Here is a 24,504-nt window from a genome sequence, read left to right as displayed (position 1 = left end):
ATACGAAATCTTGTTTTTAAAAAATGAAAACAATTTCCACAGAAGGTCCTAAGATAAGTGCCTATCCAGTTCTGTCTTCTACAACCAATTACTGTACCATAAGAGTGAAGTTCAGGAAGACTTTACAGGATTGTCAAATACCTCTCTTTGCTCACTCTATTTTATTAACAAGGTCTTACTAATGACTGGTTTAAGCTCCAGTGAAATACTGGGTGGAGACGGATGAACACTGAGGTGCTGTAGTGGATTAATGATGACAACAAAGTTAACCAACACAATCTTATCAATTAGGTTGCAAACTAAAAATGTGCATTTGTTGTTTTATTTGAGAATATTCAATTCTGCTATAGAAAACAAGAAATCAAGTGGGGGTGGATGAAACTTGTAAGATGTGTTAAGTATAGACACGTAACTCAGGAGACATTAAGCATAAGTCACATAAGTAGTACAGGCATGTGCTGAACATCGACACGGATGGAAAGGCTGAGTAAACACTAAAATTGTCATTAAACATTAAATATACACAAGGCATATGAGTCATCCAATATTTATGAGGTCTTAAATCGGCCACCCATTGATTATACCCATCATGGCCCTACAGATAATTCTGTCAAATAAAACTCAAAGCTGCTCATAGTCTAATCAGTGAGTTTACAGTTGTGGCCAGACATACCTGTCTCTGTGTCTCTCCAATTAAGCTTCCTTGCTCCAAACCTCAACTCTGTTCCTTGTAACCACACCAATGGCAGGGGAGACTGATGAGAAAGTAAGGGGAGGGGGCAGGAGGAAAAAGAAGGGAGGACGAGCGCGAGGGGGACATGAGCTGACCTGGATTCATGCAGTGTGGTCTTTCTACCTCACTTGTACCTCATTCTAAATACATAAACCTTCTCCATCTCTTTCTCTTATTTCTCGCTGTATGGTTTGTTTTTTTTTTTTAAATTTTTTCAACGTTTTTTATTTATTTTTGGGACAGAGAGACAGAGCATGAATGGGGGAGGGTCAGAGAGAGAGGGAGACACAGAATCGGAAACAGGCTCCAGGCTCCGAGCCATCAGCCCAGAGCCTGACGCGGGGCTCGAACTCACGGACCACGAGATCGTCGCGGGGCTCGAACTCACGGACCGCGAGATCGTGACCTGGCTGAAGTCGGACGCTTAACCGACTGCGCCACCCAGGCGCCCCTGTATGTTTTTAATGGATTCAACAAACCATGTGATTCAAGCATCTTAGCTTATGATCCATGCCCGTGGGATAGCTTACCTTGTAGTATATTTGGAGGCTACACTGCATCAGGGTAATTTCCCACAGGGCAAAACTCATCAGTGTCTCTCAAGCCTTCATACTGTCTGCTAATTGTCTGCCACCAAGGGCCAATGGAAGAAAAATAAGTGAAAGAAGGCAACCAACTATTAATGGGGAAACCTGAAGTAGTCAACCCTGCTTTCGTCCTACAGCTTGGCTACACGTGGTCCTTGTCGTGGCTTTATATTACATACATATATATCGTGTTTCCTCCTGGTAACATTACTGTTAAGTCAAACTGTTAAATTACAGGTATTGGGACTTGATGATGTTCCGCAAAGAGGACAGTGGTGTATAAAGAAGGCTGTGATCTCAGGATGCTCAGCCAGCAGAACAGGTTTCACTACCATCATCTCAGAAAGATGCCCGTGAACAGTGTGAAACTAAACTCATTTCACTGCACCTGTATTTATTTACTCCACATTCCACATGGGCCAGGCATTACACTAAGTGCTGCAGTGAAGAAAAGGTAAATATGATCGATCACCATCGCAGGAATTTCATAGCGTATCATAGACATACGTGCTGTATCACAAAGATACACTAAACACCCAGGTAGTTGTGATACAAAAAAACTAGCTACATCCCATAAAAGACATGCAAACCACACTGTATGGAAATTCAAAAAAGTAAGCAATCATATTCACTGGAAGGAACCCAGTAAAATAAAAGGGTACAAACTCTCCTGAGGATAATTTAGCAATGGATATGAAAAACCTTAAGACTCTTAAGGTTTATGGTAATTAAAAATTGAAAACAATCTACACACACATCTAAAATTTTGAGCGTGGTTACATAAACTTTGATACATCCATTCACTAGAATATATGCAGCTCTTTATTTTTTTTTTTATTTATTTTTTTTTTATTTTTTAATATATGAAATTTACTGTCAAATTGGTTTCCATACAACACCCAGTGCTCTTCCCAAAAGGTGCCCTCCTCAATACCCATCACCCACCCTACCCTCCCTCCCACCCCCCATCAACCCTCAGTTTCTTCTCAGTTTTTAACAGTCTCTTATGCTTTGGCTCTCTCCCACTCTAACCTCTTTTTTTTTTTTTCCTTCCCCTCCCCCATGGGTTTCTGTTACGTTTCTCAGGATCCACATAAGAGTGAAACCATATGGTATCTGTCTTTCTCTGTATGGCTTATTTCACTTAGCATCACACTCTCCAGTTCCATCCACGTTGCTACAAAAGGCCATATTTCATTCTTTCTCATTGCCACGTAGTATTCCATTGTGTATATAAACCACAATTTCTTTATCCATTCATCAGTTGATGGACATTTAGGCTCTTTCCATAATTTGGCTATTGTTGAGAGTGCTGCTATAAACATTGGGGTACAAGTGCCCCTATGCATCAGTACTCCTGTATCCCTTGGATAAATTCCTAGCAGTGCTATTGCTGGGTCATAGGGTAGGTCTATTTTTAATTTTCTGAGGAACCTCCACACTGCTTTCCAGAGCGGCTGCACCAATTTGCATTCCCACCAACAGTGCAAGAGGGTTCCCGTTTCTCCACATCCTCTCCAGCATCTATAGTCTCCTGATTTCTTCATTTTGGTCACTCTGACTGGCGTGAGGTGATATCTGAGTGTGGTTTTGATTTGTATTTCCCTGATAAGGAGCGACGTTGAACATCTTTTCATGTGCCTGTTGGCCATCCGGATGTCTTCTTTAGAGAAGTGTCTATTCATGTTTTCTGCCCATTTCTTCACTGGGTTATTTGTTTTTTGGGTGTGGAGTTTGATGAACTCTTTATAGATTTTGGATACTAGCCCTTTGTCCGATATGTCATTTGCAAATATCTTTCCCCATTCCGTTGGTTGCCTTTTAGTTTTGTTGGTTGTTTCCTTTGCTGTGCAGAAGCTTTTTATCTTCATAAGGTCCCAGTAATTCACTTTTGCTTTTAATTCCCTTGCCTTTGGGGATGTGTCGAGTAAGAGATTGCTACGGCTGAGGTCAGAGAGGTCTTTTCCTGCTTTCTCCTCTAAGGTTTTGATGGTTTCCTGTCTCACATTCAGGTCCTTTATCCATTTTGAGTTTATTTTTGTGAATGGTGTGAGAAAGTGGTCTAGTTTCAACCTTCTGAATGTTGCTGTCCAGTTCTCCCAGCACCACTTGTTAAAGAGACTGTCTTTTTTCCATTGGATGTTCTTTCCTGCTTTGTCAAAGATTAGTTGGCCATACATTTGTGGGTCTAGTTCTGGGGTTTCTATTCTATTCCATTGGTCTATGTGTCTGTTTTTATGCCAATACCATGCTGTCTTGATGATTACAGCTTTGTAGTAGAGGCTAAAGTCTGGGATTGTGATGCCTCCTGCTTTGGTCTTCTTCTTCAAAATTACTTTGGCTATTATGCAGCTCTTTAAAATTACATCGCAGAAGTGCCTGAGTGGCTCAGTTGCTTAAATGTCCGACTTCGGCTCAGGTCATGACTCGCGGTTCGTGAGTTCGAGCCCCGCATCGGGCACTGTGCTGACAGCTTGGAGCCTGAAGCCTGCTTCAGATTCTGTCTCCCTCTCACTGTCCTTTCCTCCCTCCCTCCCCCTCTCTCTCAAAAATAAACATTAAAATTTTTTAAAATTACATTGCAGGCAGGTATTTCATACAGTGTTATGGGAAAAGTATAAGATACACATGGTAAAAAAAAAAAATGTTCAAACTCTTCAAAAGGACAATGAAATGTCTTCCTCGCACTCCAGAATCCCCAGTACCTTTACCCAAAGACACTATTATTTTAATATACCCATACAAATATATATTTGTATGTATGCCTCCTTATTTTTATAGAATAGTATGTATGCCTCCTTTTATTTTTATAGACAGACTCTTGAGAAGTTCACAGTGTCATACTATACCCACTGTTTGGGACTTTGTTTCTGGCCTTTGTTTTTGGCTCCTTTATCTTGGAGATCTTTCCATACCAGCAAAATATAGATCTATTCTTTACCACAGGATGCAACTGTATGGGTTTTAACTATATTTCAGTTATTCGACCCCTTATCAAAGGACAATTCTGTTGTTTCCAGAATTTTGCTATTACAAACAATGCTGCAATATATCTAGATGAAATGTCTAACAACTATGTGAAAATGTTCAAGATATTCTGTTAAGTGAAAAACAAAGGCAGATGAAGGTCTGGTTTCCAGTTCCTCATGTAGGAAGTTGACAGCTGTGACACCACCCTACCGACAAGTAAAAAGCTGAACAGACCGAAAAATCAACACCTCTTGGATCCATAAGAGAGGACGACACAGGGCAGACCACAGCCCCCAAGATTAGAGAACAAGAGGTACAGAGAGAATACAGAAGTCCTGGCTTACCAGAGCAGAGTCTTGGGAATGCAGCAGCAGGCACGGGGGCCAGGGATGGAAAACCCGGACTCTAACTGACAACTTGCTGGAAGCTCGGTGTGGACAAGTCTGAGAGTGAAAAACTCCGAGGAGACCCAGTCATGGGTGGTCCCCACAGTATTGTGAGATTTACTCCTAGGAGCTTGACCATATTCCTGTGGTAAATAAACATCAGAGGAAAATCCCCTGAGGCTTCTGCAGGGGGAATCATTTTTTTAAATTTTTTTTAAATTTTTTTTAATGTTTATTTATTTTTGAGACAGAGACAGAGCATGAACAGGGGAGGGGCAGAAAGAGAGGGAGACACAGAATCTGAAATGGGCTCCAGACTCTGAGTTGTCAGCACAGAGCCCGACGCGGGGCTTGAACTCACGGACCGTGAGATCATGACCTGAGCCGAAGTCGGACGCTTAACCGACTGAGCCACCCAGGCACCCCAGGAATCATTTTTAAATATGGCAGAGCGCTCTGTTTTTCTTAACAAGGCCTGCCCTCAGGAGAGTGGCTAAGTGGAGTTTAACCTGCTGGGGTATTCTTAGAGCCTAACTAACCTGGGAGAAGGGAAAATATCCAACTCCAACCTACTCTAGCCCTCCTGTCCCACCTAAGGGAAGAGAAAAAAAAGTGACAGACTCTTGAGAAGTTCACAGTCCAGAGGTATATGCTCACTTAAAGACTGAGACTTAATCATAGGACTATAGAACACCTCCCCTCTCCACACACCTTATCATCACATTACTAAAGGCCTATTTACAGCAGTGCCTTTTACGCGATACATCTTGGCTAGCTATCGAGAAAAATTATGAGGCATACTAAAAGGCAAAAAAGCACAATTTAAAGAGACAGACCAGAATCAGTCATAGCAAGGATGTTGGAATTAACAGGCTGGGAATTTAAAACTATTATTCATATGCTAAGGGCTCTAATGAAAAGTAGACAGTATGCAAGAACAGACGGGCAATGTAAGCAGCGAGATGGAAATCCTAAGGAAGAATCCAAAAGAAGCTCTAGGGATCAAAAACACTGAAACTTTAGCCCTAATCCTCAATGGGCTTACTAGTAGACTGGACACAATTGAAAAAAAAAATCTCTAAGCTGAAGGACGTATCAATTGAAATGTCTAAAACTGAAAAGCAAAGAGAACAAAGGCTTACAGATATAGAAAAAATCCTGAAAGAAGCCAAAGGAAAATAACTTCACTTATAGAGGAAGAAAGATAAGAATTACATCCTAGATCTCTTCAGAAACCATGCAATCAAGAAGATAGTGAGTATACTTTTTATCCAAAGAAAACAAAAATACTAATTCAAAAAGATATATGCACCCCTACATTTCTTGAAGGATTATTTACAATAACCAAAATATGGAATCAACCGAAGTGTTCATCCCATAGATGAAGGGATAAAAAGATGTGACACACACACACACACACACACACACACACACACACACACACTGTGGAATATTAGTCAGAAAAATGGATGAGATCTTGCCATTTGCAACAACGTGGATAGATAGGCTAGAGGGCATTATGCTAAGTGAAATAAGTCAGAGAAAGATAAATGCCATATGAAAAAAAGAAATCTAAATCTGAAAAGCCTAAAATCAAAAGTCTAAATCCAAAAAGCAAAACAAATGAATAAGCAAACAAAAAGCAGAAACAGACGCATAAATATAGAAAACAAACGGATGGTTGCCAGGGTTGCGGGGAGGGCATGGGGTGATGGATAAAATGGGTGAAGGGGAGTGGAAGATACAGGCTTCCAATTATGGAATGAAGAGGTCACAGGGAATGAAAGGCACAGCATAGGGGAGTATAGTTAATGATATTGTAATAGTGTTGTATGGCGACATATAGTAGCTACACTTGTGGTGAGCGTGGCATAACAAACAGAGATGTTGAACATTGCACATCTGAAACTAATGTAACATTGTGTGTCAGCTATACTCAAATAAAAAATTCTTTAATTAAAAAAAAAAAGAGTGGAGTAAAATATTTAAAGCATTGAGAGAACCACTGACTCGAATTCTGTACTCTGCAAAATTATCCTTTAAAAATGAAAGAGAGGGGCGCCTGGGTGGCTCAGTCGGTTAGGCAGCCGACTTCAGCTCGGGTCATGATTTCGCGGTCCGCGAGTTCGAGCCCCGCATCGGGCTCTGTGCTGACAGCTCAGAGCCTGGAGCCTGTTTCAGATTCTGTGTCTCCCTCTCTCTGACCCTCCCCCGTTCGTGCTCTGTCTCTCTCTGTCTCAAAAATAAATGAATGTTAAAAAAAATGAAAAAAAAAATGAAAGAGAAATAATACTTCCTCAGACCAACAAAAATTGAAGGAATTTTTTTGCCAGGAGATCTGTCTTGCAAGAATTGGTAAAAGAAGTTCTTCAGAGAGAAGAAAACTAATAAAGGCCAGAAACTTGGATCTACATAAAATAAGAAAGAGCTTTGAAGAAGGAATAAGTGAAGGTAAAATAAAAACATATTTTTCTTCTTCTTTTTTTTTAATTAAAAAAAACTTGAGAGAGAGAGAGAGAGCACGTGTGTGTGCATGCAAGCTGGGGAGAGAAGCAGAGGGAAAGAAAAAGAGAATCCCAAGCAGGCTCCATGTTCAGTGTGGAGCCCAACAAGGAGCTTGATCACATGACCCTGGGATCGTGACCTGAGCTGAAACCAAGAATCAGATGCTCAAACTGACTGCGCCACCCAGGTGCCCCCATATTTTTCTTATCTAACAGATAACAGTGTGCTCAAAATAATCATACCAATGATGTATTTTATTGTGTATACATATGTAAATATCATATGCTTATATGTAAGTAGAATGAATGACAGCAATGATACAAAGGACTGGAGGGAGAAATTAGGGTGATTTGTTATAATACAGTACTCACACTATCCAGGAAGTGGTATAGTATTATTTGAAAGTGGACTCAGATTAACTATACATGTGTAATGCAAACTCTAGGGCAATCACTAAACCAAAGTTTAAAAAGAAGTATCATCAATATGCTAAAAAATAAGAGAAAGTGGAATCACATAAAACCTTCAGTTAAAACCACAAAAAGCAAAAAAAGAGTGGCAGACAAAAACAGAAACAAAGAACAAAGACAAGAAATAGAAAACAGTAATAAATATGGTAAATATTAATCCAACTGTATCATAATCAGTTTGAATGTCAATGGTCTAAATATATCAGTTAGAAGACAGACTGTCAGAATGGATCAAAAAACAACCCAAACTATATGCTATCTACAAGAAACCCACTTTAAATAGAAAGACACCTATAGAGTAAACGTAAGTGGACAGAGAAAAATATGCCATGCTAACACTAATCAAAAGAAAGTAAGAATAGCTATATTAATTTTGGACACAGCAGACTTCCAAGCAAGGAAAGTTATCAGGGGCGAAGAAAGGCATAACATAATGATAAAAGAGTCAATTCTCCACGAAGACATAACAATCCTTAACGTACATGTGCCTGACAACAGAGCATCAAACTACATGAGGGAAAAACTAACAGAATCACAAAGAAAAATAGAGGAATCCACTACCATAGTTGGAGACTTTAATACCTCTCTATCGGAAAGGGCAGATCCAGTAGGCAGAGAATCAGTAAGCGCATAACTGTACAACTCCATCAGTCAACTGGATATAATTGATATTTATAGAACACTTCATCCACCAATAGCAGATTACACATTCTTCTCAAGTTCACATTGAGCATTTACCAAGAGAGACCACATTCTGAGGCAAAAAACACACCTTAACAAATTGAAAAGAATAGAAATCACACAATGTCTTTTCTCAGATCACAGTGGAATTAAACTAGAAATCAATAACAGAACGATAGCTGGAAAAATCCCCAAATACTTGGAAATTAATAAGCAAACTTCTAATAACACAGGGATCAAAAAAGAAATCTCAAGAGAAGCTTTTTAAATATTTTGAACTAAATGAAAATGAAAACACAATTTATCAAAATTTGTGGAATGCAGAAAAAGGAAAAAAGAAAAAAATGTGGAATACTGTGTAAGTGAATGCTTAAAGTGAAATTTATATCATTGAATGCATATTTAGAGAAGAAAGATCTAATGTCAATAATCTAAGTTTCCTCCAAAAGAAACTAGAAAGAGAGCTAATTAAATCCAAAGTAAACAGAAGAAAAGAAGTAATAAGAATCAGATTAGAGATCAATGAAATTGAAAATAGGAAATCAATAGAGAAAATCAGTGAAACCAAAAGCTGGTTCTTTGAAAAGATCTATAAAATCAATAAGCCTCTAGTTGGGCTAGCTAAGCAAAAAAGGAAAACACAAATTACTAATATCAGAAACAAAAGAGAAGAAATCACTACAAATCCTAAGGACATTAAAAGGATAATAAAGGAATTCTATGAACAACTCTATGCCCACAAATTTAAAACTTATATGAAATGGGCCAATTTTTTGAAAGACAAAATCTGCCAACATTTACACAAGCAGAATCAGACTATCTGAATAGGCCTCTATTAAAGAAATTGAATTAATAATTAGTAACCTTCCAGTGTGGAGCCTGCTTGGGATTCTCTCTCTCCCTCTCTCTCTGCCCCTCTCCTGTGTGCTATAAATAAACAAATAGTTAAAAAATAATAATAATTAGTAACCTTCCAAAACAACACCAGGCCCAGAAGAGTTTACCAATTAATTCCACCAATCATTTATGGAAGAAATTATGCCAATTCCCGACAATCTCTTTCAGGGGATAGAAGCAGAAGAAATACTTAAGTATAAGTCTAACAAAATATGTATAAGATCCACATGAGGAAAATCACAAAACTCTCATGAACAAAATAAAACTAAATAAATGGAAAGATAGTCCAAGTTTATGGTTAGGGAAGACTCAACACCAAGATGTCAGTTCTTCCTAATTTGATATATAGATTCAGCACAATCCCAATCCAAATTCCAGCACATTACTTTATGGATATCAACAAACTTATCCTGAAGTTTATATGGAAAGACAAAAGACCCAGACCAGCCACTGCAATATCGAAGGAGAAAAACACAGCTGAAGACTGACAGTATCCAACTTCAAGACTTACTATAAAGCTATTGTCATCAAGACAGTTTGTTATTGGCAAAAGTATAGACAGATCAATGGAACAAAATAGAGAGCCTAGAAATACACCCACATATAAATAGAGTCAACTGATTTTTGACAAAGGAGCAAAGGACAGCATTGGAGGAAAACAGAATTTTTCAATGAATCGTCCTGAACATCCACATACAAAAAAAAAAAAAAAAAAAAAAAAGAATCTGGACAGACATATCTCTCACAAGAACTAAAATTCAAAATGGAGGATAGACCTAAATGTAAAACACAAAACTATAAAACTCCTAGAAGATAACATAGGAGAATATCTAGATGACCTTGGATTTAACAGTGACTTTTTAGATAACACCAGAGGCACAATCCATGAAAGTCATAACTGATAGGCTGGACTTCATTCAAATGAAAAACTTCTGTGAAAGAAAACATCAAGAGGATGAAAAGACAAGATACAGACTAGGGAAAAAAAAGCATTTGCAAAAGACACATCTGGTAAAGGACTGTTATCCAAAATATACAAGGAACTCTTAAAATTCAACAATTAAAAAACCAACAGCCAGCTTTAAAAATGAGCCAAAGGACTGAACAGACACTTGCCAAAGAAGATATACAGATGGCAAATAAGCATATGAAAAGATCCTCCACATCATATGTCATCAGAGAAATAGAACTTAAAACAATGATGAGACACCACCATGCACCTATTAGAATGACCAAAATCTGGAATACCAGATGCTGGCAAGGATGAGGGGCAAGAGGAACTCTCATCATTGCTGGGAGGGATGCATACTGGGATGGTACAGTCACTTTGAAAGACAGTTGGAAGTTTCTTACAAAACTGAGCATACTCTTGCCATACGATCCCCAAAGTAATTGAATGTTCCCACATAAACCTGCATGTGGATGTTTATAGCAATTGTATATGTAATTGCCAAAACATGGAAGCAACCAAGAGGTCTTTCAGTAGCTGAATACATAAATAAACTGTGGTACATCCAGACAATGGCATATTAGTCAAAGTTAAAAAGAAATGAGTTATCATGCCATGAAAAGACATGGAGGAAACAAATGCATATGACTAAAGAAGTGAATCTAAAAAGACCACATACTTTATCATTCAAACTGTATGGCAATCTGGAAAGGGCAAAACTGTGGAGACAGTAACAAGATCAGTGGTTGCCAGCAGTTTGGGGTGGCAGGAGGGGGAGGTCAATAGATGAGACAGAGGATTTTTAGGGCAGTGAAAATATTCCCTATGATATCATGATCATGGATACATGTCATTATACATTTGTCCACAGCCACAGAATGTACAACACCAAGAGTGAACTGTAACGTAAACTATGAGCTTTGGGTAATTACAACGTGTCAATGTGGGTTCGTCAATTGTAACAACTGTACCATTCTGGTGGGGGATGCTGATAATGGCGGATGCTGTGCATGCGTGGGGGCAGGGGTATATGGGAAATCTCTGCACCTTCCCCTCAGTTTTGCTGTGAACTTAAAACTGCTCTAAAAAATAAAGTCAATAACAAAAGGGAAATAATCACATAGTATACACAGTACGATCTCATTTTAATTTTGTTAAAATATATTTATCATAGTGAGAAAAAGTCTGAGAGACTTCATGTATTAATAGTAGTTATCTTAATGGTAGAATTACATGTGATTTCAATTTTCATCCTTTTACTTTCTGTGATCTCTATTATCTAAATTTTCTTCCTGGAACAAATAACATTTATATAATTAAAAATATTAAAAGGTTTTAAGAACAGCTTCATGGATGAGACAGCATTTTAAATAGATTTGAAAGGTAGGTGAGGGGCACCTGGGTGGCTCAGTCAGTTAAGTGTCTAACTTCGACTTAGGTCATGATCTCATGGTTCATGGGTTCAAGCCCTGTGTCAGGCTCTGTGCTGACAGCTCAGAGCCTGGAGCCTGCTTCGGATTCTGTGTCTACCTTTCTCTCTGCCCCTCCCCTGCTCACTCGCTCGCTCTCTCTCTCAAAAATAAATAAAACATTAAAAACAAAAAAAGAAAGAAAACTAGGTGAAATTTTTGTTTGCTCAGAAACAGAAAATATTAGTGATAAAAGGAATTGTGGCTGAAACTCTTTGGGGTGAGAAATTTTAGGCAAGTTGGAAGTAAAACTGTCTAGTTAAGTTAGAGAACCGAATACCTGTAGGGAAGCAGTAGAAAATAGGGAGGTTGGAAAACTGAATTGAGACCTTGCACATTAGCTGAGATGTTTATACTTAACACAGTAGGTAGCTCAGGAGAGAAACAATAAAGACAGAGGCAGGCAACAGCACTTCTTTCATTTAGTCAGAAAATTCTTATCCAGAATATTCTTGAGCACTTAGTTTAGCCAACTATTGGTATTATATTTGATATGTCTCCAAAAAGGAATCAAAATAATAATGATAAATAATAATAAATAAAAACAGGGTGTTTCAAAGATTGAGAAGTCAACCTAAAGAAAGTACAATGTCATAAGGCAAATGTAATAGAAAGTATTATAGAATCATTGCTATATAAAACACTTTCAAAGACATCAATACTCACCACCCAAATGATTTCCCAAAAATTTACTCAAAAAGCTTGTGGCACTTTAAGTACTTATGCCCAGGGATGGACATGGGAACTCCAAGATTTCTACCAATGTCATGAAGCAGGTGGACTATTTGAAATTCACACCAATTATATTTATGACTATCATTGTAGAAAGATCGATCCTAAGGACATTGCAGTGGTGTCTGGACAGCAGATTCATACTGCTGTGTTCTACACGCTTCCATAATCCAATCCAGAATATGGATTCAGTTTAATGTTTTCTGGAGTAAATGGCTGACCAATTGGAGATTCCTCACTAATTACTAAGAAAGCAAAAGATCAAAATAATATACCAAATGGTCCATACCATAATATTCCATTCTAGGTATTTTAATATTCGTCTAAAACATTTCATATCAATCCAACTTAATAACTATTTAACAAACAGCTCCCATCTGGGAAGCAGCTGGCCAGGCACTCTTCTAGGCCCTTACAGGCCTTTTTGTCTTTAATCCCAATGGTTTTTCTCAGAAGGGATTATCATCCCCATTTGACAGAAAAATAATACATGGCTCAGAGGGCTTAATTTACCCTCTGAGGTGAATAAGAGGGCTTATACACACAACTAACAGGAGATTAAGCTAACGCTAGGGTGTTTTTGGATGAGAGCTAGCGACCCTTCCCCTGGACAACATGGCCCAGTATTTGCCACCTGCCTCCAGAGCACCGTTCTGAAAATGTCATCAACAGTGTGTTCCTGGGCCAGTACCATGACCAGAGCAACTGACAGAAACCTCAGGACTCATTTCAGACAGATAACTGGATTTCTCTAGCTTATCAGAATAATAATGCGGTGGCAAACAGCAAAACCAATAAAAATTTCTAAGGAAAGAGCTGTGCCAAATATTTTTGTGGCCAGCCTCTATGCCTCAATTGCCAACAAAACTGTTTTTAAATTGGGTAGAATAATAACTATGTCTTTCATTGGGTTGGGGATCAGGTTAACAGATTGCTTTCATAAAACCAGAAACAAGAAATTTAAGTCTATGAATATAATGCCTTATACATTTTAAATATCTGAAATTCCCTTTAAAAAAATCTCAAGAATTAAATTGCAATTTAAGATATCTATAAATAGCATGGAATTGAGCAAAATGCTACTGATTTAAGCCAAATGAGAAAATGAGCAAGAGGCCCTTTTGCTATCTTTATAGAACAAAATTCTTTAGAGACTAGAGGCAGTGTTCTAAGAATAGGAAGAACATTTTCTCCCTGAATATCCCCACCGTTCCCTAACTTCACTACACTTCCATCCTACATCTGCAGGCAGCTTTCTTTTTTTCTCCCCCAAAGAAAAGGCAGAAACATATCTGGTGGAAATATCTCAACATCTCTGGATATTAGATGAGATACAGAATAAGAAACACTACTGGAAAATACTTTCCATACTCTCGCTGGAGATCAATAGACGCAACCAAGGAAAAGCTAGTAATCTATTAAACTCTCTTGCTGCCCTCCTATGCCATTCCTGCAGCACAGAGGGGAGCTGAATATCAGGAAACAAACAAAGGAAAGGGGTCTAACCACCAAGGGTCTGAATGGCTCATTCACCCACCCACCAAACATTCATCAAGTCTCCACTATGGACTAGGCATCAGGAATACAAAAATAAATGGCATATTAGATGGATTTCTCTATTAAATACTGCCATAGCACATCATACTTCTTTGTAGCACTCTTTACAGGATCACATTTCTGTTTTTTAGTTACATGTTAAATCTTTTTTTTTAAGTTTATTTATTTATTTTGAGAGGGAGAGAGTCTCAGAGAGAGAGAGAGAGAGAGAGCGCATGAGGGGGGCAGAGAGAGAGAGAGAGACAGAATCCCAAGCAGGGTCCATGCCATCAGCCAAGAGCCCAATGTGGGGCTCGAACTCATGAACTGCAAGATCATGACCCAAGCTGAGATCAAGAGTCGGACACTTAACCAACTAAGCTACCCAGGCGCCCCGCTACATGTTAAATCTGAAGAGACTTGTTTATGGGAATGTTAAATGGTACAGCTACTATGAAAAACTGTATGTCAGGTTCTCAAAAAATTAAAAATAGATTCCCATAGGATGCAGCAATTTCATTTCTGGGTATATATCCAAAACAACAGAAAGCAGGGTCTTGAAAAGATATTTGCAAACCCATACTCATAGAAGCGTTACTCACAATAGGCAAAAGGTAGAAACAACCCAATGGTCCACTGACACATGCAAGGGAATATTATTCAGACTTAAAAAGCACGGAAAACCTGAAACATGCAACAACGTGGATGAACCTTGAGGACATTATGCTGAGTGCAATAGGCCAGTCACAAAAGCCATATACTGTATGATTTCACTTATATAAGGTACCTAGAAGCATCAAATCCATTGAAACAGAAAATAAAGTGGTGGTTGCCAAGGGCTGCAGGAGGGAGGGAATTAGTGTTTAGTGGGAATAGACTTTCAGTTTTGCAAGATGAAAATGTTCTAGAGATTGGATGCACAACAATGTGAATATGCTGATGGTTCCTGCTTTACTGTGGTTTCACTCAGGACTTTTCGAGTTTACCATGGTGCAAAAGCGATACGCGTTCAGTAGAAACCATACTTCATGTTTTAATTTTGATCTTTTCCCCGGCTAGCAATATGTAGTATGACCCTTTCTCCAGCACGCAGTCAGCCACGCGATCACAAGGGTCAACAACCCATACACTTACAACCATTCTGTATCTATACAACGATTCTCTTTTTCACTTTCTGCATTCAATAAATTACGTGAGATATTCAGCACTTTATTATAAAATAGGTTTTGTGTTAGGTGATTTTGCCCAACTGTAGGTTAATGTAAGTGTTCTGAGCACACTTAAGGTAGGCTAGGCTAAGCTATGATGTTTAGTAAGTGTGTTAAATGCGCGTTCAACTTATGACAGTTTCAGTTTACAAAGGGTTTATCAGGACATAACCCCATCTCAAGTCGAGGAAGATCTGTACTTACTATCCACTTGAAAACGGTTCAGATGGTAAATTTTATGTTATGTGTACTTTACCACATTTTAAAATTTTTTCTAATTTCATAAAGAGTTTTTCCCCTGTAGTTTCATTATTTAAGCACCATACTTGCATATGGAAGATGTTTAATAAGTCTTTATTGAATGGACAGATGACAAGGGAGGAATGGATGGGCGGATGAATGGACTGGACAGACAGATGGGAATATGAACAGAGGTGCAACATCAACCAATAGTTAGTATGCCCTGTGAACATAGAGAAATGGACCCTGTGACTATGAAGAAGGGAAGAATTGTGGTTATGGTTGATTTTGATATAATATTTGCCATATAGAACTACTTTGTGTTATCTACCAAAGGCACAAAAAAAATTACCAGAAATTTAATTCTTTCTAGTTGAATAATTCTATTTTTTTCTCTTACTTCTCTTCACTACAGTATAATCTGTTGTCTGGCCTAGATGAAATTAAAAGAGAAAGATCCATTTCCTGTCACCTTTGCTCCTTCCGGCACCTCTTTTAATCCAAAAGGGTAATGTGAAATAAAGCTTACGCTCAACACCACAGAAGACGAGAGCAGATGATAAGTTGCTTGCCCATAAGTTATTAATCAGCTATCCTCCAGGGCTTAGTGTTATAAAGCGGTGTCGTGTAATAAACAGCAGGCAAAAAGGATAATCTCCATTTTCTGACTCTGGAGTGCAGGCATGTGCTATAAAACTAAATTGACATCTGTTAGCAGGCTCGTCACATGGATGGTTTTTTTCCTGCAGAATCTGGAATAAATTAAAGCTTAAAATAAAACTTGGAACAGAGAGGCCGCTTTACATAATTCCTTCTAATGGTGTGCTGATTTTAAAGAGAAGTTCTTGTAAGAAATGTTTCATTATCATTTTAATTGCAAAACTGTTGAATGCCACTCCATGCTGGGAAATTAGTGTTTTTATAAGATCCTTATGTTTTTAACTAAAAAGTGGCAAGTGAAACCTTCCTTTCCTTATATTTTCACTGGCTGGAAAAGAAATCAAGTTTTACCTCCACATAAAACTATGCCCACTTTTCCCCCAAGCACCTGGAACCTGTTTTCATGGGGGGTTGGTTATGCATGGGACTTCAGAGAACCGGCATGGCTGAGCTCCCCAGGCTGAAATGGCTGGCCAGGATGGGACCTCACAGGGTTTGCTCAAGAATACATACCCTCAGGGGCGCCTGGGTGGCTCGGTCGGTTAAGCGTCCGACTTCGGCTCAGGTCATGATCTCACAGTTCGTGGGTTCGAGCCCCGCGTCAGGCTCTGTGCTGACAGCTCAGAGCCTGGAGCCTGCTTCATATTCTGTGTCTCCCTCTCTCTCTGCCCCTTCCCTGCTCATGCTGTGTCTCTCTGTCTCAAAAATAAATAAACATTAAAAAAAAAATTTAAAGAATACACACCCTCTGAGGATTCACTAATATGATAACAAGTTCTGGGGCCTCTTACTGCCAAAAAGCATTAAGCACTTTTTAACACATATAAAATAACTGGCAGAGTGTCATGACCCGGCGAAACCGAGCTGTGCAATGCTAAACATAACATTCTTCTATCGAACCACAATCTCCTTTACGGAAGGGAGTCACACAGAGGGAAACCTTTGTGGACACCTGAAGCTAAGAACCCCTCCGCTTCCTCAGGATCCATTTGGTTCTCCTTCCCAAAACTTTGTCAAAATGGCAGAATTCTCAAGTATGCCCGCCCTGGGACACAGCAGTGAAGAAAAACAAATGCCATTCACTGGAGCCTAATGTCCTCTGTGTGTGAAATCATCCCCTTTATGTAATAATACTGGACCCCTTTGAAAATCTCAAAGAAGTGACAATCAGTCAAAATGCTCTGTTTTATGTAAAATCACAATTCTAGGCTCATGAAAATACTCCATTCATTTCTCTCACCAACATGAGTTTATTTGCCTGCACAACCTTCTTAAATGGCAGGGGTCACATCACACACCTTATAATAGGGAAAACTGAGGCACAAAGAAGAAAGGAACTTGGTGAAGAGACAGAGAAGGAGGCCACAGAAGCTTACAGGCACTCAACCTCCTGCTGCTGCTGCTTCTTTTTTTTTTTTAATTTATTGTCACATTGGCTTCCATACAATACCCAGTGCTCATCCCAACAAGTGCTCTCCTCACTGCCCATCACCCACTTTCCCCTCTCTCCCACCCCCTATCAACCCTGTTTGTTCTCTGTATTTAAGAGTCTCTTATGGTTTGCCTGTCCCTCCCTCTCTGTTTGTAACTATTTTTTTCCCCTTCCCTTCCCCCATGGTCTTCTGTTAAGTTTCTCAAGATCTACATATGAGTGAAAATACATGATACCTGTCTTTCTCTGACTTATTTCACTTAGCATAATACCTTCCAGGTCCATCCACGTTGCTGCAAATGGCAAGATTTCATTCTTTCTCATTGCCAAGTAGTATTCCATTGTATATAAAAACCATTATCTTCTTTATCCATCCATCAGTTGATGGACATTTAGGCTCTTTCCGTAATTTGGCTATTGTTGAGAGTGCTGCTATAAACATTGGGGTACAAGTGCCCCTATGTATCAGCATTCCTGTATCCCTTGGGTTAATTCCTAGCAGTGTTATTGCTGGGTCATAGGGTAGGTCTATTTTTAATTTTTTCAGGAATCTCCACAGTGTTTTCCAGAGTGGCTGCACCAGTTTGCAGTCCCACCAACAGTGCAAGAGGGTTCCCATTTCTTCACATCCTCGCCAGCATCTATAGTTTCCTGATTTGTTTATTTTAGCCACTCTGACCGGTGTGAGGTGGTATCTCAGTGTGGCTTTGATTTGTATTTCCCTGATGATAAATGACATTGAGCATCGTTTCATGTGTCTGTTGGCCATCTGGATGTCTTCTTTGGAAAAGTATTTATGTCTTCTGCCCATTTCTTCACTGGGTTATTTGTTTTTCAGGTGTGGAGTTGGGCGAGTTCTTTATAGATTTTGGATACTAGTCCTTTTATATGCAGCAGGGGAAGGGGGATCTGCAAATGGAAGGCTCAGCCACTGAAGTCCTCTCTACACATTGACACTCCTCATAGGGTGATCTCCATATTACCTGGGTCAGAGTTAGGTGGGGGTTGGTTAAAAATGCAGGTTCTCGAACACTGCTTGGCAATAAAAGGAATAAAAATACTGACGTCCACAACATGGATGAATCTCAAAAGGCCAGACAAGACAAGGAAACTCTGCAAAGACCCTGGCAGTCAAGTAACCCACTGAACTCCATGTGACCCTGCGTCTCTCCTACTCAGGAGTAGCTTCCTTAGGAGAAGCTTCCTTAGAAGCAGAGCTGGAGCTAGAATTCTAGACCAGCCCTATCCAACAGAACTATGATGCAAGCCATGTCGGTAAACCACAGTTTTAAGAACTAAACCAGGTGTAGCATTAACTTTAATAAACCACCTGATTTAACACCCCCCCCCTGCCAAAAATGCAGGTTCTCTGGCTCCATGCCATACCAGCTGAGAATCTCTAAGGTTGGCTCTGGGTTCGACAGTTTAATCAAGGTCCCTGGGTGATCAGATTCTTTGCTTGTGCTGTTATTTTTGGTTTGTTTTCCAGTGTTCCCAATTCTAACACTGAGATCTGAGAACCACTCAGTTGTACAGGTGGGAGTGGGTCTCTGGATTCCAGAGCACGGTTCACACACAACCTTGCCAGTCATGGCTTCTGCCCAAGGAAAACACATCAAAGAGAAAACAACCCAGGGGTAAATCCACATGTACCTAGCTCATTCTTCAAAACAGGCTTTATAATCTATATGCTAGCTAAATACTGAATGGTTTGAAAATCACTAAGGGCCCGGAAATTTGCCTCACAGCAAATCTCACCATTATAGATGAGTGAAAAGGGTAAAAAGCCGACACTCATTTCCTGCATATTGAGTGCAGAAGTTCTCAACCCACGTTCTCACGATGGCTCATCCTTTGGGACCACTACAGGTTGATGGAGACAGAAAGATGTGTCTGCATTTCAAATTGCAATTCAGGAATGTAACTGACTCATTACTCCTAAATTGCTACTGGCTTATTTCACAGACACATAGCCTTGTCATGATTAAATAGCAATTCTGCAAGACGAAGTTGCCTTCGAATACACAGAAAGATACACACCTCTCTTTGAAAAAGGAGTATCAACAAGTCTAAACAGGAGATTGCACCAGGCCCTAAAAGAATCACCTGGACTTCTACCTTTACCATAGTATATCTTGTTTCCATGGCATTTCCCACCCAAATGTTCTTCTGAAACATCGGTGGCTAAGGCCTCTGGATGCTCTAACTGCTGCTTATTAATTCTGCAGTAGGCTGTGTGAAAAGATAAAGCATTCAAACTTTGATACTCTGCATCTTATTTAGGACGGTACTAGGTAGAAAGTCAGATCAAGTATCATGTATTTCCTGAGCACTTCACTAGATGGTTGGAATGGGATCCCACATGAGTCCCACTCTTAAGCCATATACTGCTTAGTTAGGAACACACATCTGAGATGCAGGGGTCCAGCTGGAGGCTTAACCATTAGTCATCTAGAACTCGGGCATGTCTGGGCCTTGAACTGGTGTGGGAGACCACTAGAAGACTTTTTTTTTTTAATGTTTATTTTGAGAGAGAGAGAGAGAGAGAGAGAGAGAGAGAGAATGGAGGAGGGGCAGAGAGCGAGAGAGAGGGAATCCCAAGCACAGAGCCTGACGAAGGGCTCCATCCCAGGAGCTCCAAGATCGTGACCTGTGCCAAAATCAAGAGTTGGAAGCTCACCAGACTGAGCCACCCAGGCACCCAATGAAACATTTTTACAGAAGAGCTTCCCTCCTGCGAAAAACAAATTTGTTCCAAGAAAACAGCAAGTCCAATACAGAAATGTGGTGCATAGGCTGGCATGGGAACGGGAAAATGATCTGGAGCACAGCACAGCATCTGTGCCTCATGCTACCCTTGGCAGAGACTCGGGCTGAGAGTGGAGGGCATCAGAACACAAAGTGGCCCAGGGCTGGGCTTCCAGGGGGGAAATCAACCGCTAGTAAATATCCTCTGCCAACAGGCCTTGCTAGTCACTGTATGGTCCCCAACCAGCAGCCTCAGCAGGGCCAGGTAGCTTGCTAGGAGTGCAGAATCTTGGGTCCCACCCCAGAATTAGGAATTAACATCTGCATTTTAGTTAGATCCCCAGATGATTCACATACACAGTAAATATGAGCGAGAATGGCATGGAATAGGATTTGGGTCAGTACAAATAAGTACTTCAAACTCTTTTGTTTGTTAGGTATTTTTAGTATGCTTCAGAAAACATAACTAAGCCAGTTTACTAGTGAGTTCCACGGATATTATTTCTCCAGATAATTCTAAGAAAGCTGACGTGCCTCCTTCCTTCTTCCCTAAAGGGAAGATGCACCCCTCCCCCACGCCAAACACAAACCAAAAGGAGAAAATTATAAGAGAGAGAGAGAACACAAAGGACATAAACTAAAACTGTATCGAAAAAGACAGGAATGTGGAATGACATTTCACATAAATATTTATCAAAAAAGAAAACAAAACAAAAAACTGGCACGGCAGAACTAATAGCAGACAAAATAGAATTTCAGGTAAAGAAAATTTCTGGGAATGAAAAGTGACATAATATACACGTGGAGCCGAATCTTCTTCCTGAATCTATCGTCTTCCATTGCCAGCAGCAAAGCAGGAGTATTATTCCCAAGACGCATTCCACTCTAGGCCAGTATCAACATCTTGTTTATATTTGCCGATTCGATAAGCAAAAGGAAAGGGAATCTTTCTGTAGTTCAATTTCAAAGTCCAGGTTCGCCCCAGCACAGCGGGGATCACACAACAGAGCTGACTTCTTGTGATCCCTGGGGAGCCGGAGGGGTAAGGGGTGGAGGGCCGGGAAGCAGGCCCCGCCCCCTCCAGTGAGGGTACCTGCGGCCACTCAGCCCAAGACAGCGGCCCCACCCACCAGGGGAGGACCCGCGCCCGCACCCGCACTGAGCAGGCATCAGTCAGCTCCACCCAGTCCCTCTGACCCGCAGCCCAAGGCCCCATGCTCCACTTCTGCTCTGTATTAATTCTCAGCAGCTTATTTAATTTATCTACAGTACAGTGTTTTCTTTCTACACAATCGCCAGCAAAGCTGTTCAGCGCCCCAGGGCAGTAGACAGAAACAGTTCTCTACCACCACGTCTGAAGAACCAATTGCCCTTCAGTGTCACACAGAGCTTTCATTAAAAACTCTTGAGTGGAATTAGGTGCAGTTAGCAACTTCCAGGGAAATCTGATATATTTTCCCTGAAAACAAAGAAAGAAAGAAAACAGAAATGTTTTCTATAGAGTTTTGTAAAAACTTACTGAAATTGTTTTAAAAAATCCTTTGAATTTAAATCATCATTTTTCAATTGTACTGTCTTCTCTGATGTACTTCTCAAAAACAATCCATCCAGGTAGTGTCATTGTCCCTATTACACTCGCGATCAAAATGAGCACCAGAGTGGTTAAACGACTTGCCCATTGCCGAAAATCACCACCAGGAGAACCAGCGCTTCAAATGTAAATTACTGAGCTTCCAGAGTCAAAGTCTAAGGCAGTCCTGTTATTCATATTATCATCAGCATGGCTAAGACTGAAAGTAGTAACTTCTCTTTCATCAGCCTGGATCATTTAGTATGCTCTGTGTCATAGAGACTTTAGGAAAAAAGCACATGTTACAATCAATATGAGCAGAAATTTCAGATTCGATATTTCTAGTCCCATCCTGGAAAAATTCTTATGCATAGTTACAGCAACAAGTACATCAGCAAGGAGAAAACAGTTCATCGCTAATAATACTGGATCCAGGTGCTATTATGGCTTATGGTTCACATGGTTTTGCTGCTGCTGCTGCTCTCACCTGATGCTTCAAAAGGGCTTTGATTTATAGTTTGAAATTAAAATTACCAAAGGGTTTTAAAAGCACTACAAAAGCCACATGCATCTTTCTGTCACCATGTCAGGGGATTGCCTTTCCTTTTTGCCTGAGGGGCTGGAGTCTAGGTATGGATAAAGAGAAGAAGAAAAATCACAGCTTAACATGGAGAACATCGCCAAACTATGTAAAATAGTTTAGCATCGTGAAGTGAAAACAAAACAACCAAAAACCCTCTGGTTTCTAAAATAACTTGCAGAAAAAAATGACTGAAGAAGGCAAGGCTCATGCACATATTTCAGTGTGTGTGTGTGTGTGTGTGTGTGTGTTTTCTATTTGCTTTCCTGCCAGAGCCACATCCTATTGACCAGTGTCTGTACACATGCAGAAAAATGAAAACAGACTTTGCTTGCTGCAGGCCAGAAATGCAGTTTCCTTTTATCTGGCACCGCATAGCTTTTAGAGGCATGTTTCTAATGGAAGCAATCAGTCACCAGTGGGTTTCATTTTTCTTGCTTTGTTTTAAAGCATTCAAATACACACACACACACACACACACACACACACACACACACACACACCTATGAAAGTGTATCAGTATCTTTTCAATTCCTCAATAAGGAATTTTTAAAGCAGCAAATATATACCTGGCAATTCTGAGCCAGATCACTTTCATGGGGTTTTTTTCCCCAAATTTTTTATTGTGGCAAAATACACATAACATAACATAAAACTTACCATCTTAACCATTTTTAGGTTTTAAAATGTTTTAAATAGGGGTGGCTGGGTGGCTCAGCCAGTTGAGAATCCGACTTCGGCTCAGGTCATGATCTCGCAGTGCGTGAGTTTGAGCCCTGCGTCTGGCTCTGTGCTGACAGCTCAGAGCCTGGAGCCTGCTTCCGATTCTGTGTCTCCCTCTCTCCCACCCACCTCCCCAGCTCAGACTCTGTCTCTCTCGCTCTCTCAAAAATAAAAAAAAAAATTAATTTTTTTAATGTTTTTAAATAAGTACTTATCAGAATATTTTTCATTTAATAATGCTTTAATGTTAATTTTTTTAAAAAAAATAAGTAGCCTTAGGAATATAAAAAATCCTTTGGAACATTTATCCTTTTTAGGTACCACTATATATATTTCCACTGTCTTAGGAGCAGTGTAAAAGACTGTACGCTTCATCAGCAGCCTAAAGGTTTGCCCACTGCAGCTCCTAGGCAGTTAAACAAACACAATTCAGGTGCATACCTGGTTATCTGAAAACACACTTTTCATAGGAAACGTGGCTTAGATAAATTATATCCACATGTCATTTTTCAAAGCCCTATTTTATCCTCACATTTACCAAATCGTTTGCTACTATATTAGCAAAAAAAAGCAGTCTCTATTCAGTCTTTAAAGAGTGAGGGTAGACAGGGCCAAGGTGCACAGAACATCATGGTAGAGCAACAAGAGTCCCAAATGAACACAAAGAATCTGTAGTTAGCTCTTTGAATATCCAAGAGCTGACACATTAGAGATTCAAGCCTGTAATTTTCAGCTGCCAAAAAACAGGTCTTTGAAGGTAACAGGTAGCAAAAAGAAAATAAAGTGCTGAAAAATGCTCTCACATCAGTTTCTGTTTAGAGATTTGTACCCGCTCCCCCCAACTCCTATATATGTTTCATTTAGGCTCCTAATTATTAAATGCTAGTGACCGTCAATGGCAGAGCAAAATACAAACCAACAGTTAATCACATGTCAAAAGAGCAGCAAATTCTTTGAAATCGTTCTTGAAGAAGCTCCAGCTGTCCAATTAAAGGGAAGTTGTGTGTGTGTGTGCGCGCGCGTGTGTGTGTGTGTGTGTGTGTTTTAAGAAGGAGGAAGAGGAAGTGGAGCAAGAGGGAGCGGAGAAGAAAAAGAACAACGCAGAGGATAAGCCCTTTTGTTAAAGATCAAGGAGCCAACTCAAGTTTAAAATTAAGTTCCATGTACATTGGTTTTCAGAGGCACCCATGTTGGCATGTTCCAAATCACATGCCATCTCTGGCTGAGAACGTGAAGGCAAAGTAGGCCGAGCCCAGGCAGGTTAGCAAACAAATGCAAGCCAAGCACACTCAGGAGAATTATCTAGTATTTGCCTACAGAATGCAATTGGCTCAGGTCTACACTAAAAAATCTCTTTCCAGGAACACAGTTCAAAGATTGAGTTTCCTCTTGCTATCCGTTCACAATAAAATACTTGTAGGGATTTGA

The 24,504-nt window shown here is 39.8% G+C and overlaps 1 protein-coding gene across 7 annotated transcripts in view; it reads right to left on the bottom strand.

The window, feature by feature from the left end:
- METTL24 (methyltransferase like 24) overlaps positions 1-24,504 on the bottom strand; it is a 170,255-nt gene that overhangs the window by 95,580 nt on the left and 50,171 nt on the right. Inside the window, exon 5 of one of the 7 annotated variants that reach the window (XM_019443079.2) lies at positions 18,007-18,438. The exons of the other annotated variants lie outside the window; for them this stretch is intronic. Coding sequence (XP_019298624.2) covers positions 18,340-18,438 — 99 coding nt within the window. The 3' untranslated portion in view covers positions 18,007-18,339. Of the gene's footprint in view, positions 1-18,006; positions 18,439-24,504 lie in introns of those variants that run through there. 7 annotated transcript variants of the gene reach the window in all.

The sequence above is a fragment of the Panthera pardus genome, unplaced genomic scaffold (assembly GCF_024362965.1).
Source record: "Panthera pardus isolate Hobbes unplaced genomic scaffold, ASM2436296v1 HiC_scaffold_17, whole genome shotgun sequence".
In the NCBI taxonomy this organism is placed as follows: domain Eukaryota; kingdom Metazoa; phylum Chordata; class Mammalia; order Carnivora; family Felidae; genus Panthera; species Panthera pardus.
This window is presented reverse-complemented; position numbering and strand designations above follow the sequence as displayed.